This window comes from Somniosus microcephalus, chromosome 22 (genome assembly GCF_052327205.1).
Source record: "Somniosus microcephalus isolate GS21.2 chromosome 22, FLI_Smic_1.0, whole genome shotgun sequence".
Classification (NCBI taxonomy): Eukaryota; Metazoa; Chordata; class Chondrichthyes; order Squaliformes; family Somniosidae; genus Somniosus; species Somniosus microcephalus.
Window position 1 is genome coordinate 46,299,166 of NC_141008.1, and position 18,140 is coordinate 46,317,305.

An 18,140-nucleotide genomic window follows, 5' to 3' on the forward strand; every position below is an offset into this window, starting at 1 on the left:
AGGGGTTCCACACACACTGACTCTCACTGGGGTACGAGTTCCACACACACTGACTCTCATTGGGGTACGGGTTCCCCACACACTGACTCTCACTGGGGTGTGGGTTCCACAGACACTGACTCTCACTGGGGTACGGGTTCCACAGACACTGACTCTCACTGGGGTACGGGTTCCACACACACAGACTCTCACTGGGGTACGGGTTCCACACACACTGACTCTTACTGGGGTACAGTTCCACAGACACTGACTCTCACTGGGGTACGGGTTCCACAGACACTGACTCTCACTGGGGTACGGGTTCCACACACACTGACTCTCACTGGGGTACGGGTCCCACAGACACTGACTCTCACTGGGGTACGGGTTCCATAGACACTGACTCTCACTGGGGTACGGGTTCCACAGACACTGACTCTCACTGGGGTACGGGTTCCACACACACTGACTCTTACTGGGGTACAGTTCCACAGACACTGACTCTCACTGGGGTACGGGTTCCACAGACACGGACTCTCACTGGGGTACGGGTTCCACACACACTGACTCTCACTGGGGTACGGGTCCCACAGACACTGACTCTCACTGGGGTACGGGTTCCACAGACACTGACTCTCACTGGGGTACGGGTTCCACAGACACTGACTCTCACTGGGATACGGGTTCCACACACACTGACTCTCACTGGGGTACGGGTTCCACACACACTGACTCTCACTGGGGTGTGGGTTCCACAGACACTGACTCTCACTGGGGTACAGTTCCACAGACACTGACTCTCATTGGGGTACGGGTTCCACAGACACTGACTCTCACTGGGGTATGGGTTCCACAGACACTGACTCTCACTGGGGTATGGGTTCCACAGACACTGACTCTCACTGGGATACGGGTTCCACACACAATACAATAATACAATACAATACAAATCGCTTTATTGGCATGATAAGGTACATCTTATGTTGCCAAAGCATCAAAATACATTTATGGTTGAACACATAAACGCGGTTCCATTCATACAGTGTATAAACAGGTATATCCCTGAGTTTATAAATATATTTTCGCCTTGTTTATATATACTCTTGTCTTAGTTTACTGGTTGTCCCTCTGTTCATGGCAAGCTGTAACATAGTGTGCCGCCAGTGTTACACAGCTTCTCTCCTCCCCCAGTAGGAATGGGAGTTTTTGGTTGTCAGTCAGATTTCTGAATTCAGGGCATATTTGTGAGAATTTTTGATAGAAATTCTCTCTGACGCCCTGATATTTTCCACAGGCTGTGAGGAAGTGCATCTCTGTCTCAACTACTCCCTGACTGCAGTGAGAGCATATCCTGTCTTCTCTTGGCAGCCTGGTCTGCCTGTGTCTGCCTTTTTCGATCGCTAGGCTATGTTCGCTAAGTCTGTACCTTGTCAAGGTTCTTCTCAGTTTGTTATCCTTTACCATGGTCAGGTAATCAGCTATGTTGTATTGTCTGTTTAGGGCCAAGTAGCAATTGAGTTTGCTTTGGGTTTTTGTTGTTTCTGCCCAATATGACAGATATTTTTCCTTTTGCTTAGCGACGATTGTGTTGGGTCGAATTCTTTGTGTTACCCTGTCACTGTCCTGGGACTGGTTATTGTTAGTATTGTTATTAGTTACTTTATTGAGTCCCAGGACTAGTTGACTGAGGGTATTCTTCTTTATGGTCAGCTCTTGGCATTTCAGGGCGTCGTAGTGATAGCATTGGGGATTGCTCATTTGTAGGTGATTCCAAAATTTGGTGGCTCTTTTTTGGATAGTGATTATTAATGGGTATTGGCCTAGTTCCGCCCTGCATGCGTTGTTTACTGTTTTCCTTTGAGTCCGGAGGATACTTTTACAGAATTCCGCATGTAGGATCTCAATTGGGTGTTTGTCCCATTTTGCAAAATCTTGTTGTGTTAGTGGTCCCCAGACCTCACTGCCATAGAGTGCAATTGGTTCAATTACTGATTTGAAAATTTTGAGCCAAATGCTAATTGGGATTTCTATTTGGATTGATTTTTTGATGGCATAGAAAGCCCTTCTTGCTTTCTCTTTCAGTTCATTCACAGCCAGTTTGAAGTTTCCCGTAGGACTGATTTTTAAGCCCAAGTATGTGTAGTGAGTGGTTTGTTCAATTTTGGTTGTTCCTACTGTGAAATTTATTGTGGGTCCATGTTGTTTGGATCTTTGCTGGAACACAAGGACTTTGGTTTTTTGGGGATTTATTGTCAGGGCCCAAGTCTGGCAGTGCGACTCCAGCAGGTCCAGGTTCTGCTGTAGACCCTCCTTAGTTGGTGACAGCAGAACCAGGTCGTCGGCATAGAGGAGGAATTTAACCTTGGATTCATATAGGGTGAGGCCGGGTGCTGTAGATTGTTCAAGTAGTTTTGCCAATCCATTAATGTAAATATTAAAGAGTGTCGGTGAGATTGGCGAGCCCTGACTCTCACTGGGGTACGGGTTCCACAGATACTGACTCTCACTGGGGTACGGGTTCCACACGCACTGACTCTCACTGGGGAAGGGGTTCCACACACACTGACTCTCACTGGCGTACGGGTTCCACAGGCACTGACTCTCACTGGGGTATGGGTTCCACAGACACTGACTCTCACTGGGGTAGGGTACACACACTGACTCTCACTGGGGTACAGGTTCCACAGACACTGACTCTCACTGGGGTACGGGTTCCACAGACACGGACTCTCACTGGGGTACGGGTTCCACAGACACTGACTCTCACTGGGGTACGGGTTCCACAGACACTGACTCTCACTGGGGTAGGGGTTCCACACACACTGACTCTCACTGGGGTACGGGTTCCACACGCACTGACTCTCACTGGGGAAGGGGTTGCACACACACTGACTCTCACTCGGGTACGGGTTCCACAGGCACTGACTCTCACTGGGGTATGGGTTCCACAGACACTGACTCTCACTGGGGTAGGGGTTCCACACACACTGACTCTCACTGGGGTACGGGTTCCACAGACACTGACTCTCACTGGGGTACGGGTTCCACAGACACGGACTCTCACTGGGGTACGGGTTCCACAGACACTGACTCTCACTGGGGTACGGGTTCCACAGACACTGACTCTCACTGGGGTAGGGGTTCCACACACACTGACTCTCACTGGGGTACGGGTTCCACAGACACTGACTCTCACTGGGGTACGGGTTCCACACACACTGACTCTCACTGGGGTGCGGGTTCCACAGACACTGACTCTCACTGGGGTACAGTTCCACAGACACTGACTCTCATTGGGGTACGGGTTCCACAGACACTGACTCTCACTGGGGTATGGGTTCCACAGACACTGACTCTCACTGGGGTATGGGTTCCACAGACACTGACTCTCACTGGGATACGGGTTCCACACACACTGACTCTCACTGGGGTAGGGGTTCCACACACACTGACTCTCACTGGGGTACGGGTTCCACAGACACTGACTCTCACTGGGGTACGGGTTCCACAGACACGGACTCTCACTGGGGTATGGGTTCTACAGACACTGACTCTCACTGGGGTACGGGTTCCACAGACACTGACTCTCACTGGGGTAGGGGTTCCACACACACTGACTCTCACTGGGGTACGGGTTCCACAGACACTGACTCTCACTGGGGTACGGGTTCCACAGACACTGACTCTCACTGGGGTACGGGTTCCACAGACACTGACTCTCACTGGGGTACGCGTTCCACAGACACTGACTCTCACTGGGGTAGGGGCTCCACACACACTGACTCTCACTGGGGTACGGGTTCCACAGACACTGACTCTCACTGGGGTAAGGGTTCCACAGACACTGACTCTCACTGGGGTACGGGTTCCACACACACTGACTCTCACTGGGGTACGGGTTCCACAGACACTGACTCTCACTGGGGTACGGGTTCCACAGACACTGACTCTCACTGGGGTACGGGTTCCACAGACACTGACTCTCACTGGGGTACGGGTTCCACAGACACTGACTCTCACTGGGGTACGGGTTCCACAGACACTGACTCAGTGGGGTAGGGGTTCCACACACACTGACTCTCACTGGGGTATGGGTTCCACACACACTGACTCTCACTGGGGTACGGGTTCCACACACGCTGACTCTCACTGGGGTATGGGTTCCACACACACTGACTATCACTGGGGTACGGGTTCCACACACACTGACTCTCACAGGGGTACAGGTTCCACAGACACTGACTCTCACTGGGGTACGGGTTCCACAGACACTGACTCTCACTGGGGTACGGGTTCCACAGACACTGACTCTCACTGGGGTACGGGTTCCACAGACACTGACTCTCACTGGCGTACGGGTTCCACAGGCACTGACTCTCACTGGGGTACGGGTTCCACAGACACTGACTCTCACTGGGGTACGGGTTCCACAGACACTGACTCTCACTGGGGTATCGGTCCCACTCACACTGACTCAAACCTCCGTGCTTCATCTGTGAACCCCGACTGTCGGTGTTGGCATCACAGCCCGGCCTGTGCCTGTGCCAGTCCCGCTCTTCTCCCTACCCCAAACGTGCTTTGTTCAGATGTTATGACTGTTTTCTGTTCTATTGTCTCTCACTGCACACATCCTACTGCTTGAGGTCCTGTTTTGTGTGGGGGGTTGTGTTGGAGCCCTCCTTCCTGCAGACCCAGAGGCCAGGATCCAGAATCGTAAAATGATACGGCCCAGGAGGAGGCCATTCGGCCCATTGTGCCTGTGCCGGCTCTTTGAAAGAGCTCTCCAATTAGTCCCACTCCCCCTGCTCTTTCCCCATAGTCCTGCAAATTTCTCCTTTTTAATTATTTATCCAACTCCCTTTTGAAAGTTATTATTGAATCTGCTTCCACCGCCCTTTCAGGCAGTGTATTCCTGGTCACAATCCCAGTTTCTCCAGATAGCGAAAAGAAACAGAAGCTGAAGGTTGGGAGTGCTGAGTGATTTTGTATTTCATTCCAACCGCACAGGGATCTGGAAAATTCAGTTTGACCCCCGTGCGACCTCGGATGACAAATTTCATATGGAGGACGGAAGCTCTGTCCTTGTGCCGATGATGCAGCATCCCAAGTACCCGCTCAGCGGCTTCCACGATGATGATCTCCAGATTGAGGTAAGGAGCCGTTTCCCACAACTCCCAGGTCTCCTCTCCTCTCCCGTTCATCAACAACAACAACTTGCCTTTATATAGCGCCTTTAACGTAGTAAAACATCCCAAGGCGCTGCACAGGAGCGATTAGCGAACAATATTTGACACCAAGCCACATAAAGAGATATTAGGACAGGTGACCAAAAGCTTGGTCAAAGAGGCAGGTTTTAAGGAGCGTCTTAAAGGAGGAGAGAGAGGCGGAGAGGTTTAGGGAGGGAATTCCAGAGCTCGGGGCCCAGGGAGCTGAAGGCACGGCCGCCAATGGTGGAGCGATGGGAATCGGGGATGCTCAAGAGGCCAGAATTGGAGGAGCGCAGAGATCTCGGAAGCTTGTGGGGGTGGAGGAAGTTACAGAGTTAGGGAGGGGCGAGGCCATGGAGGGATTTGAAAACAAGGATGAGAACTTTAAAATCAAGGCATTCACCCTTTATTACACAGGATTGGCCTACTCCTGCTCCTATTTCTTATGTTCTTATGTTCTTAAATGTATCTATACTATTCGCTTCAACCACTCCCTGTGGTAGCGAGTTCCACATTCTCACCACTCTCTGGGTAAAGAAGTTTCTCCTGAATTCCCTATTGGATTTCTTGGTGACTATCTTATATTGATGGCCTCTAGTTTTGCTCTTCCCCACAAGTGGAAACATTCTCTCTGTATCCACTATCAAAACCTTTCATAATTTTAAAGACCTCTATTAGATCACCCCTCAGCCTTTTTACAAGTGAAAAGAGACCCAGCCTGTTCATCCTTTCCTGATGTGTATACCCTCGCATTTCTGGTATCATCCTTGTAAATCTTCTCTGCACCCTCTCCAGTGCCTCTATATCCTTTTTATAATATGGCGACCAGAACTGTACGCAGTACTCCAAGTGTGGTCTAACCAAGGTTCGATACAGGTTTAGCATAACTTCCCTACTTTTCAATTCTATCCCTCTAGAAATAAACCCTAGTGTTTGGTTTGCTTTTTTTATGGCCTTGTTAACCTGTGTCGCTACTTTTAGTGAGTTGTGTATTTGTACTCCGAGATCCCTTTGTTCCTCTACCCCACCCAGACTCGCACCCTCCAAGTGATTCCAGGATACTTAACTTTTAGAAGAGATGGGCAAAATGGAAGAGGAGGAGGGGAGGCCCTTATAATAAAGGATGGGATAAAGACAGTAGAGAAAAAGGATTTTGGCTCCAAAAATCAAGAAGTAGAATCAGTTTGGGTGGAGCTAAGAAACAGCAAGGGGCAGAAAACATTGGTGGGAGTTGTTTATAGGCCCCCAAACAGTAGTTGTAATGTAGGGCAGAGTATAAATCAGGAAATTAGAGGCGCATGTAACAAGGGTAATACAGTAATCATGGGGGATTTTAATCTACATATAGACTGGGCAAATCAAATTTGCAGTAATAGTGTGGAGGACAAATTCATGGAATGTATACAAGATAGTTTTCTAGATCAGTATGTTAAGGAACCAAGTAGGGAACAGGCTATTTTAGATCTAGTATTGTGCAATGAGAAAGGGTTAATGAATAACCTTGTGGTAAAGGGGCCTTTAGGGAAGAGTGACCATAATATGATAGAATTTTATATTGAGTTTGAAAATGATTTAATTAAATCCGAAACTAGGGTCTTAAATCTAAACAAAGTAAACTACGTGGTTATGAGGGGTGAGTTGGCTAAGGTAGATTGGGAAACTACATTAAAAGGTATGATGGTAGACAAGCAATGGCTAGCATTAAAAAAATTAATACATAATTTACAACAAATATACATTCCTTTAAGGCACAAAAACCCCACAGGAAAAGTGTGGCTAACAAGAGAAGTTAAAGATAGTATTAGATCAAAGGAAGAGGCTTAAAATGTTGCCAAAAAGAATAGTAAGCCTGAGGATTGAGAGGATTTTAGAATTCAGCAAAGGAGGACCAAGAAATTGATAAAGAAAGGGAAAATAGAATATGAATATGAGAGTAAACTAGCGAGAGACATAAAAAAACAGACTGTAAAAGCTTCTATAGGTATGTAAAAAGGAAAAGATTAACTAAAGTAAATGTGGGTCCCTTACTGGCTGAGACAGGAGAAATTATAATGGGGAATAAGGAAATAGCAGAGAAATTAAACAAATACTTCACGGAAGAAGACACAAAAAACTTCTTGGAAATAGTGGAGAACCAAGGGTCTGGCGAGAATGAGGAACTGAAAGAAATTAGTATTAGTAAAAAAATAGTACTGGAGAAATTAATGGGACTGAAAGCCAATAAATCCCCTTTGAAAGAGGTGGCTTTAGAGATAGTGGATGCATTGGTTGTCATTTTCCAAAATTCCATAGATTCTAGAACGGTTCCCGTGGATTGGAAGGTAGCAAATGTAACCCCACTATTTAAGAAAGGAGGGAGAGAGAAAACGGCGAACTACAGACCAGTTAGCCTGACATCAGCAGTAGGGAAAATGTTAGAATCTATTATTAAGGACGTGGTAACAGGGCACTTAGAAAATAATAATGGGATTGGGCAGAGTCAACACGTATTTATGAAAGGGAAATCGTGTTTGACAAATCTGTTAGAGTTTTTTGAGGTTGTAACTAGCAGACTAGATAAGGGGGAACCAGTGGATGTGGTGTATTTGGTTTTTCAGAAGGTATTTGATAAGGTGCCACACAAGGGGTAATATACTAGCATGGATTGAGGATTAGTTAATGGACAGAAAACAGGGAGTAGGAATAAATGGGTCATTTTCAGATTGGCAGGCTGTAACTAGTGGGGTAGAGCAAGGCCTCAGCTATTCACAATCTTCATTAATGATTTGGATGAGGGGACCAAATGCAATATATCCAAGTTTGTTGATGATACAAAGCTGGGTGGGAATGTAAGTTGTGAGGAGGATGCAAGGAGACTTCAAGGGGATATAGACAAGCTAAGTGAGTGGGCAAGAACATGGCAAATGGAATATAATGCGAAGGAATGTGAAGTTATCCACTTTGGTAGGAAAAGTAGAAAAGCAGGGTATTTTTTAAATGGTGAGAGATTGGGAAATGTTGGTGTTCAGAGGGACCTGGGTGTCCTTGTACACGAATCACTGAAAGTTAACATGCAGGCACAGCAAGCAATTAGGAAAGCAAATGGTTTGTTGGCCTGTATTACAAGAGGATGTGAGTATAAGAGTAAAGGCGTCTTACTGCAATTATATAGGGCCCTGGTGAGACCACACCTGGGGTATTGTGTACAGTTTTGGTCTCCTTACCTAAGGAAGGATATACTTGCCATAGAGGGAGTGCAACGAAGGTTCACCAGACTGGTTCCTGGGATAGGGGGGATTGTCCTATGAGGACAGATTGAGTAGACTAGGCCAATATTGTTGGAGGTGCTATAGTTCAGATGATACATTAAACTAAGAGCCTGGGCTTGATTTTAATTGCCGAGGTGGGTTGGAGTTCCGTTGCGTGGTGGGCGGGTTCAGGATCAGCTGCTGATGTCCGATTTTGATTCAATGAGCTTGTTAATTTCATGGAGGTGCGCTGCCCGGTCCAATGAGTGGGATCGGGTCGGCTGGCCGCCTCTGATGATGTCACTATAGCAGCTGCTTTTAAGCGCCACCCTTTACAGTCTTAAGAGGGCGCTAAGTGGGGCGCAAACCAACTAGCGCCCGGGCGCGGCGACATCTGCGCCTCTCGCGAAATTGACCGGACATTTTGCGGCGGCGCTAAACAATACCGCCCGATCTCGTGCGCACGCAGATCTTGACGTCATTCGAGAGTGCAACGCCCTTGGGGCGCCCCGGACCGGAAATTCAATGGCGCCCCCCTCCTTTCCGCCTGGCGCAACCAACGACAGGTTGATTGGAACGCTTCCCAGTCGCTGTGGGGCTGGGGGGCGCTATTTAAAGGGGGCCTCTTCCTGGCTTTTGTGTGGTAGCCATTTTTGCACCACTCATTCTGAGAGAGAGAGATTTGGAGAGAGACAAAGAGAGAAAGAGAGAGACTTCTGCATTGAGTCAACGCTGTCTGAGGTAGTTTTGGCCTCTGACCATAACTTTGCAGGTACTTTGCTTTTTGACCGTCATAACTTGGATTGCCCAGATACTATGGGGGCTGCAATGGATGGGAACGTCGTCCTTCTCCATCACATTCAGAGGGCACAGAGATGCAGAGAGAGAGTGGCAATCATGGCCAGACAGAGGAGGGCCAACAGGCGTCGGTACAGGAGACCTTACCCTCCCAGGGTTTTTCGCCAACAGTTCTCATACATTAACGTGTCTGAGGAGCAGTGTTTGCGAAGGCTGCAATTCAGCAGGGAGGTGGTCACTGAGCTCTGCCACCTGCTTCAGCCAGATCTGCAGCCTCAACTGAGGAGCAGGACATCTCTGTCGGTGGCAGTGAAGATAACAGTGGCTCTCAACTTTTATGCCACCGGCTCCTTTCAATCCGCTACTGGGGACATCGCCAATATCTCCCAGTTCGCGGTGCATTGCTGCATCCGTCAGGTCACAAATGCCCTCTTTAAAAGGAGACGAGAGTACATCTCTTTCCCCATGGCCCCGGACAAGCAGCAAGAATGCGCAATGGGCTTTGCGATGATAGCGGGCTTCCCCATGGTGCAGGGCGCCATTGACTGCACCCATGTGGCTTTGCGGGCGCCACAAGAGAATGCCAAGGTATTCCGCAATCGAAAGGGCTTCCATTCCTTAAACGTCCAGTTGGTCTGTGACCACAGACAGCTGATACTCGCTGTCAATGCCCACTTTCCAGGCAGCAGCCACGATGCCTTCATCCTGCGCCAGACTTCTGTGGCAGACTTTTTCGAGGCACCGCTTCACCCAGGAGGTTGGCTTCTCGGGGACAAGGGATATCCTGTGTGCACCTGGCTGATGACCCCGCTCCGTTCGCCCAGCACCCCTGCTGAGCTATGATACAACGAGAGCCATCAAGCTACCAGGAACATCATTGAGCACACAATTGGCGTGCTCAAGCAACGGTTCCGCTGTCTGGACCATTCTGGAGGAGCCCTGCAGTACTCGCCTGAGCGAGTCTCCCACTTCGTTGTTGTGTGCTGCATGCTGCATAATCTGGTAATCCTCAGGACCCAGCCAATGCCAGCAGACAGTGGAGCACCAGCGGAGGAGGATGAGGAGGAGGATGAGGAGGATGGTCATCAGCAGCACCAAGGCGGGAGGGAGGCACAAAGTGGAAGGGCTGTCTGTCAAAGGCTCATAGCAAGTTGCTTCTAGGCCCCCTCTGAGGGAATGGCTTCTGCCATTCAAACAACCTGAATAAAACCATCCCGCAACCCCTAAGCCGGTCAAGGCAACAATGAGTGCAAAGACCAAACATGCACATTTTGAATACAGACACTTCTTTATTTCCCAAACTGTGTCTCATTTCCGCATGACAAAGTAATAGAAAGAAACACCAAAAAAACCAGTCATTCACATAACTGGCTCTCACAACCTGGAGACAATGTCCAAAACAGTAACAAAAATTTGACCACGACCCTCAGCCTTCAATAAAACAATGAAATACATTTTGCCACACCTCCTACTTTTTGCCCTTCGAGGGTGATCTGCCTCCCTTGCGAAATTGCCCCCTTCCCACCCTGCAGCTCCTCCGTAATGGGACCCCAGTGGCTGCAGCAAGGCTGAGGGAAGGCTGCTGATTGTCAGAAACTGAGACTGCAGATGCCCTTGAGGGACGGCCTGGACCAGCTCTGGGCCTGGAGGGCCCGGCTGCTGACTGCACCAACTCTGCATGGGCGGCAGCAGTCTGTCCTACAGGTGGTGGCAGCTGCAGTGGAGAAGTGACAGTGGTGGCAGCAGGAATGCTGCCATCTTGAGCGAGGACAGCAACTCCCTGCTCGACCGACACACTGACACTCCGATGGGGCAGCACCTCAGCATGCGGAGCAATCTGCTGGAGCACAGATTGCTGGCCTGCTGCGGCACGGTGAGAGCCCCGGGGAAATCTGCCCGATCCAGCGAGGGTGGCAGCAGTCAGTGCTCGTGTGACCTCAATCTGTGTCTGCATGAGACCAGCCACTGACTGCATTCCAGCACTTGGCATTTGCGTGGCAGCCGCCTGTGCTCCAGCGAAGTGCTCCACACTCCTTGCCAGTGATTCAATGGATTCGGGCATCCTTGCCACTGCAGCCATGAGCTCAGTGTGCCTTTGCTCCGCCTGGGCGCTCATTTCAGCGAGGACTCGCTCCTCGTCTGCGTTCAGTGCAGCAGGACTCGAGGCCACACTCTCCATCCGGGGAGAAGGCCCCCGAGCTTCCCTAACCCCCTCGCATTGCTGCAGCCCGCTGGGTCCTGGAGCTTCACCCTCATCAGACCATTCCCCCCCACTCCCCTCCAGGGAAGGTGTGTCCCCAGTATGGGCATGGGCTGCCTCGGCAGAGGGTGGCACTGATGGTCCGGCTTCCTCTTCCTCCTCGCCTTCAGCTTCACTCCCAGTGGCAGCTTGAGGGCCCGCCTCCTCACCTGGTGAATCAGCATCTGAAAGCAGGGAGGTACAAGAGTGGCTTTAACATGAGGACAGGGTGGCAGCAAGGGAGGCATGAGTGCAGCGATGTAGTGATTTGGATTGAAAGTGTCAAAGGCTGCTGTTGTATGGAACAAGTGGAAGGAGAGAGGACAAAAAGGTGATGACCTTACCATTGCTGGCCAGAACGGGGTCGGCATCTCCAGTGGCGACGGGACCAAGCATCCGGCCTGCCATAATCCGCTGGACTCGCTGCTCTAGATTGCTGAGGGCTTGAAGATGAGGCCGCCCTCCACCGGTCCATTGCTGCTGCCTCCTGTTATGGGCCAGCTTGGCCTGCAAGAAAAAGGATGGCGTCTGAGCAAATATGCAGCCATGATCTTGCCTGAAATGCCTCCCATGGTTGAATAGCCCTTACTTTATGCAGCCATGATCTTGCCTGAAATGCCTCCCATGGTTGAATAGCCCTTACTGTATGCAGCCATGATCTTGCCTGAAATGCCTCCCATGGTTGAATAGCCCGTACTGTATGCAAAGTGTGGAATGTGCGTGTGTGTTTCATGAAAGGGCCATAGGTGTTGGATGAGTGCTGGGCATTGGGGCTTTCAAGACCCTCTGGCCATAAAGTGAGGTGGAGATGGAGGGATGAAGAGGTTTTGAAAAAAGGCACTCACACTGATGACCCGAGTGAGGTCGTTGAACTTTTTCCTGCATTGCACAGGGGTCCTAGGCACCATGCTGCTTGAGGTCACTCTGTGAGCCACCTCCCTCCACGCTTTCCTGTATTCGCTTGGCAAAGGCCTCCTGCCACTCTCTGGGTACAGTAGAGATCTTCTGCGCTCCACCACGCCAACCAGAGCCTCCAAGGCACGCTCGCTGAAGCGCTGTGCTCGCTCCCTGGCCCTCTCCATGGTCCTTGGCTGGAAGATTTCGCCACAGGTCCGCCCAGGCCGAGACTCAAGGCTCCAGTGAGCAGGGCGTGGCTGCAGAGCAAGATCGACCCTTCCCTTTAAGAACTGACCGGCGCCAGTGTGTCTGCGTTCAATCGCTAATTGACAGCACCTGCGCTGCGCCCGCCCTCTGAGGTAGCGCCTCGCTCCTCGGGCTTAGCGCCTTAAGAGAGTTATGTAGCGCCTGATTTAGCGCTCCAATCACCTCCAGGGGCGAGAGAGGCGAATTTTACAGTCAGTGGCGATAATTTGCGCCGGGCGCTAAACTTTGCGCCCGGCTGATATTCGCGCCTCAAAATGGGCGATACCGAATTTCTCCCCCTATGACTTCTTCCGGAGGCAAGGCAGCTCCTTGTTTTAATGATGAGTCCCTCCATGTTCTTGTGGATGCTGTCGGACGCAGGGAGATTGTCTTCCCTCCTGATGGCCAGAGGAAGCCTCCTCAGCAGACCAAGGCATCCTGGCTGCGCATTGCTCAGGAGGTCAGCGCAAGGTCCATTTATGCACGGTCATGGATCCAGTGCCAGAAAAGGTTTAATGATCTTGAGAAGTTCAAAAGTGAATATCCCATCACACTTGCCTTCACTCTGCTTCCCTTCTCTTCTCATCACCAGCACTCTGTGTTGTAAGCCTCCTCCTTCACATCCCACCTTACTCTTACTTACCTTGCACCCTTTCCTATCCATCTCTGTCTCTGCACTGAATCACTTCAGCATCCTGCCTATGCACCCCTTAGACTCACTCTCACTGTCATGCAGTGACAACAACTAACAACGCACAGGGAGCTAGCTTCCTCTTGGCCCCTTACTCCATCTTTGTCTCCCTCAAAGCTTCTATGGTAGGGATTAATCACACTCGCTCCATCACTGTGGCTGAAACATCGCTTGTGTCCCTCCTTGCAGGAAAAGATAGCCCACAATAAGAGGGAGAGAGCAATGACTGGAGGAGGAACACCTACCCTAGCAACATTGACCAGTGCGGAGGAGGCTGCAAACGAGATTGTTGGAGGTAGCGAGGACCTGGAAGTGGGCGATGGAGAGACCGGCACACTAGAGGAAGCTGGTAACATAATAGAGTTTCATCCCTCTCAGAAAGCAATGGAATATGATGTTCATAGAGAATCGCATTGTATCATCTGCTCAAAAGGATGTGTCGACTACATCAATATCAGATGTCTAAATCATGCCTTTACTCTCCCACAGGACCATCGAGCACCCCCCTCCCCATGATCCAGGACGAAGAACCAGACATCTCCTCAGAGAAACCTGAAGCCTGAGGGACCAGCGTCACCAGGATTCAGTGCACCCAGCACCAGCGCAGCAACGCACACCTCGGTGGGCCATCGCGAGTTAGAGCAGTGTTGCCACCTGGTCTATCACAGCGCACAAGTGAGCACCAGCAGATGGTGGAGACAGCAACAGCAGTGGAGAGTCCAGGGCGGAGGTCGCAGGACTCTCCTAACTCTGCTGAGCTGCATGCAGACGCTGTGCCTCTAGGGCCATCCAGAAAAAGAGCGGTTCGGGAAATACAGGAACAAATGCAGGAGTCTCTGGAAGAGTTTACCTCCAGGGTTAATGCAAGTGTGGATAGAATGGAGGAGTCCATCTCTAACATCAGCACTGCCATAGTGGAGGCAATGGCGCATGAACGCACCTCCATGGATAGGATGGCAACCTCCGTGGAAAGGCTGGCTACCTCAGCGGAAAGGATGGCTACGGCCATGGAGGGAATAAGTCACCAGAGTCAGGAAAACATCTCTGGAGGAGCAATGGGCAGCCATTGAGCAGTGAGACCAGAGCTTCATGGACGTCTTTATGAGGAGGGCTGCCAGTGCAGATACGGGTCCTCATGGCCCCCCTGATGTGCAGCAAGGTGCTCTCCTGCCACTTGCCAGCACTGAGGTGCGGCTGACCCATGAGAGGAATGTTGTTGGCAGGACAGAAGGAAGTGTGGGCTCCTCTCAAAGCGCTCACGTGACCATGCCACTGCGGAGCCCTTGGTTAGAGACCCACTTTGCGGAGACAACTGAGATGGCCGTTTCAGCCCCTTCACAGCCGCAGGAAGAGCAGACCGTTGAAGAGCCCTCCCAGGCTCCCAAACCCAGAGGATGCCCGCCAAAGGCGTCTAAGCAGGTGCAGCATCCTAGTCAGCAAGGTGCCTCTACATCTGCTGAAGCCACAGGGGAAGCACCATGTAGAAGCATACATAAGAGAAAGATTAAGCACAAATAGTCACAAGGAGAATTACTTGGGTGATTTATCTTTTTTTTCTGACTCTTGCTGGTTTATTATCCTTTTGTGATGTGTAAAAGATAAATTATGTCAAACAGTTGATTGTGTGGCCTATGTATTATGGGAAATGGCAAAAGCGCATTGAGGGCTCAGAGCGACTTTTGTAATGCTGATGGTAAAAGTGATAGTAAATCACAGAATCACAGAATCACAGAAACCCCACAGTGCAGATAGAGGCCATTTTGGCCCATCGAGCCTGCACCGACACATATCCCACCCTATCCCCGTAACCCCTACACCAACACATATCCCACCCTATCCCCGTAACCCCACGTATTTAATCCCCCTAACACTAAGGGTCAATTTATCATAGCCAATCAACCTAACCCGCACATCTTTGGACTGTGGGAGGAAACCGGAGCACCCGGAGGAAACCCACGCAAACACGGGGAGAATGTGCAAACTCCACACAGACAGTCACCCGAGGCGGGATTCGAACCCGGGTCCCTGGCGCTGTGAGGCAACAGTGCTAACCACTATGCCACCGTGCTGCCCCTAAATAACAGGGTATAGCAGAGATGATGTATGACGTTGGACAAGTGGCGCCTGCAATTACAGAGACATATGGTAGCCACCTATGGTTGAAGAGTAAGCTTATGCTAATGTGGCATGGCAGTGTGCATACCTTGCTTGACGGGCAGCAGTGAACTGGAGGGATGCTGCATTGGTCACAACAGGGCATGCAAGGCGCCCCTCGCCCTCCTCCTCCTCCTCTTCCCAGGAATATCTGCACTGAGCTACACGGCTGGTACTCCTCCGATTATGAGGACCAGGATGAGGGGGCATAAATTTTTCCTGTCGCCTTGCTATAAATTTCATTTGAGGCAACAATCTTGCAAGCGCACAGTCGAAGTGGCCTGAAATTATTCCATTCATGCGACACTGCAGATGGGTGTCAGCTTGAACAGTCACAAGGTCAGTAGATGTGCAAAATGTTATCCCAAACCTTCAACAGCAAAGTTGTTGAATGTCAGCCATGTTTCAGGGGTGCTTTTAAAGCGCTCCACCAATGCATATAAATCATGTCCTCCAGCAACTCGTCTCCTTGAACCTGGTCTGTTTCTGACAAGTCGGGAAACAGGAGCCAGAAGCACGAAAATGGGAAACCACAATGAAAATAGGATTAGCAAGGCAGTTAACTGCCTTAACTACCTGTTCCACCGGTTCCAGACGGGTCAGTTTGGGAGCGGCTAAACCGACATTCAGGAAAATCGGGTGAGGGCAGGTTGGATGTCTGAAGCCATTTTTTCCGGGGGCAGGGTGGGAGTGGGGTGGGGGGGGGGTGGCGGGAGTGTGGGGGCAGGGGGAGGGGCGTGTGTGTGTGGAGGCGGGGTGTGTGGGGGTGGGGCAGGAGTGTGGGGGGGAGGGGCGGTGTGTGTGGGGGCGGGGCAGGGGCGTATGTGTGGGGGCGGGGCAGGGGGAGGGGCGTGTGTGTGGGAGCGGGGCAGGGGCGGGTGTGTGTGGGGGCGGGGTGAAAGTGTGTGGGGGAGGGGCATGTGTGGGGGCGGGCTGGGGGGAGGGGCGTGTGGGGGGGCGGGACAGGGGGAGGGGTGGGTGTGTGTGGGGGAGGGGAGGGGCGTGTGTGGGGGCGGGGGGAGGGGCGTGTTTGTGGGGGCGGGGCAGGGGCGGGTGTGTGTGGGGGTGGGGCGGGGGGAGGGGCGGGTGTGTGTGGGGGCGGGACGGGGGGAGGGGCGGGTGTGTGTGAGGGCAGGACAGGGGGAGGGGCGGGTGTGGGGGCGGGGTGGAGGGAGGGGCATGTGTGTGGGGTGCGGGGCAGGGGGAGGGGCGGGTGTGTGTGGGGGTGGGACAGGGGGGAGGGGCGGGTGTGTGTGGGGGCGGGACAGGGGGGAGGGGCGGGAGTGTGTGGGGAGGGGCGTGTGAGTGTGGGGGCGGGAGTGTGTGGGGGGGCGTGTGTGGGGGCGAGGCAGGGGGGAGGGGCATGTGTGTGGGGGCAGGGCAGGGGGGTGGGGTGGGGGGGGTGGGGGTGGGACAGGGGGGAGGGGCGGGTGTGTGGGGGTGAGACGGGGGAGGGGCGTGTGTGTGTGGGGGCGGGGTGTGTGGGGGTGGGGTAGGGGCGTGTGGGGGGGCGGGGCATATGTGTGGGGGCGGGGCAGGAGTAGGGGCGTGGGGGGGCAGGGCGTATGTGTGGGGGCGGGGCAGGGGGAGGGGCGTGTGTGTGTGGGCGGGGCGAAAGAGTGTGGGGGCGGGACAGGGGGATGGGCGGGGGGGTAAGGACAGGGGGAGGGGCGGGTGTGTGTGGGGGAGGGGAGGGGCGTGTGTGTGGGGGGCGGGGCAGGGGGGGGCGTGTGTGTGGTGGGCGGGGCAGGGGGAGGGGCGGGTGTGTGTGGGGTTGGGACGGGGGGAGGGGCGGGTGTGTGTGAGGGCGGGACAGGGGGAGGGGCGGGTGTGGGGGGCGGAGCGGGGGAGGGACGGGTGTGGGGGGCGGGGTGTGGGGAGAGGCGGGTGTGTGTGGGGCCGGGACAGAGGGAGGGGCGGGTGTGGGGGGCGGAGCGGGGGGAGTGGCGTGTTTGTGGGGGGCGGGGCAGGGGAGGGGCGGGTGTGTGTGTGGGCGGGACAGGGGGAGGGGCGGGTGTGGGGGCGGGGTGGGGGGCATGTGTGTGGGTGTGCGGGTCAGGGGGGAGGGGCGGGTGTGTGTGGGGTCGGGACAGGGGGGAGGGGCGGGTGTGTGTGAGGGCGGGACAGGGGGAGCGGCGGGTGTGGGGGGCGGGGGGAGGGGCGTGTGTGTGGGGGGCGGGGCATGGGGAGGGGCGGGTGTGTGTGGGGGTGGGACAGGGGGGAGGGGCGGGTGCGTGTGGGACAGAGGGGAGGGGCAGGAGTGTGTGGGGAGGGGTGTGTGTGTGGGGGGGCGGGAGTGTGTGGGGGGGCGTGTGTGGGGGCGAGGCAGGGGGGAGGGGCATGTGTGTGCGGGCGGGGCAGGAGGGTGGGGTGGGTGTGTGTGGGGGTGGGACGGGGAGGGGCGGGTGTGTGTAGGGGCGGGACAGGGGGAGGGGCGGGTGCGTGGGGGGCGGGGTGGGGGGAGGGGCGTGTGTGTGGGGGCGGGGCAGGGGGAGGGGCGGGAGCGTGGGGGCGGGGGATGTGTGTGTGGGGGTCGGGGCAGGGGGAGCGTCGGGTGTGTGTGGGGGTGGGGCAGGAGTGTGTGAGGGTGGGGCGTGTGTGTGTGGGGGCGGGAGTGTGTGGGGGCGGGGCAGGGGGGGTGGGGCGGGTGTGTGTGGGGGCGGGGCGAGTAGAGGCCGGAGGTCATGTGATGAAACCTCCGG

General features: G+C 53.3%; 1 protein-coding gene across 1 annotated transcript in view; it reads left to right on the forward strand.

Moving 5' to 3' along the window:
* Positions 1 to 18,140, forward strand: part of LOC147102245 (alpha-2-antiplasmin-like) — a 117,877-nt gene that overhangs the window by 94,839 nt on the left and 4,898 nt on the right. Inside the window, exon 6 of the mRNA XM_085964603.1 lies at positions 4,987 to 5,129. Coding sequence (XP_085820729.1) covers positions 4,987 to 5,129 — 143 coding nt within the window. The remainder of the gene's footprint in view (positions 1 to 4,986; positions 5,130 to 18,140) is intronic.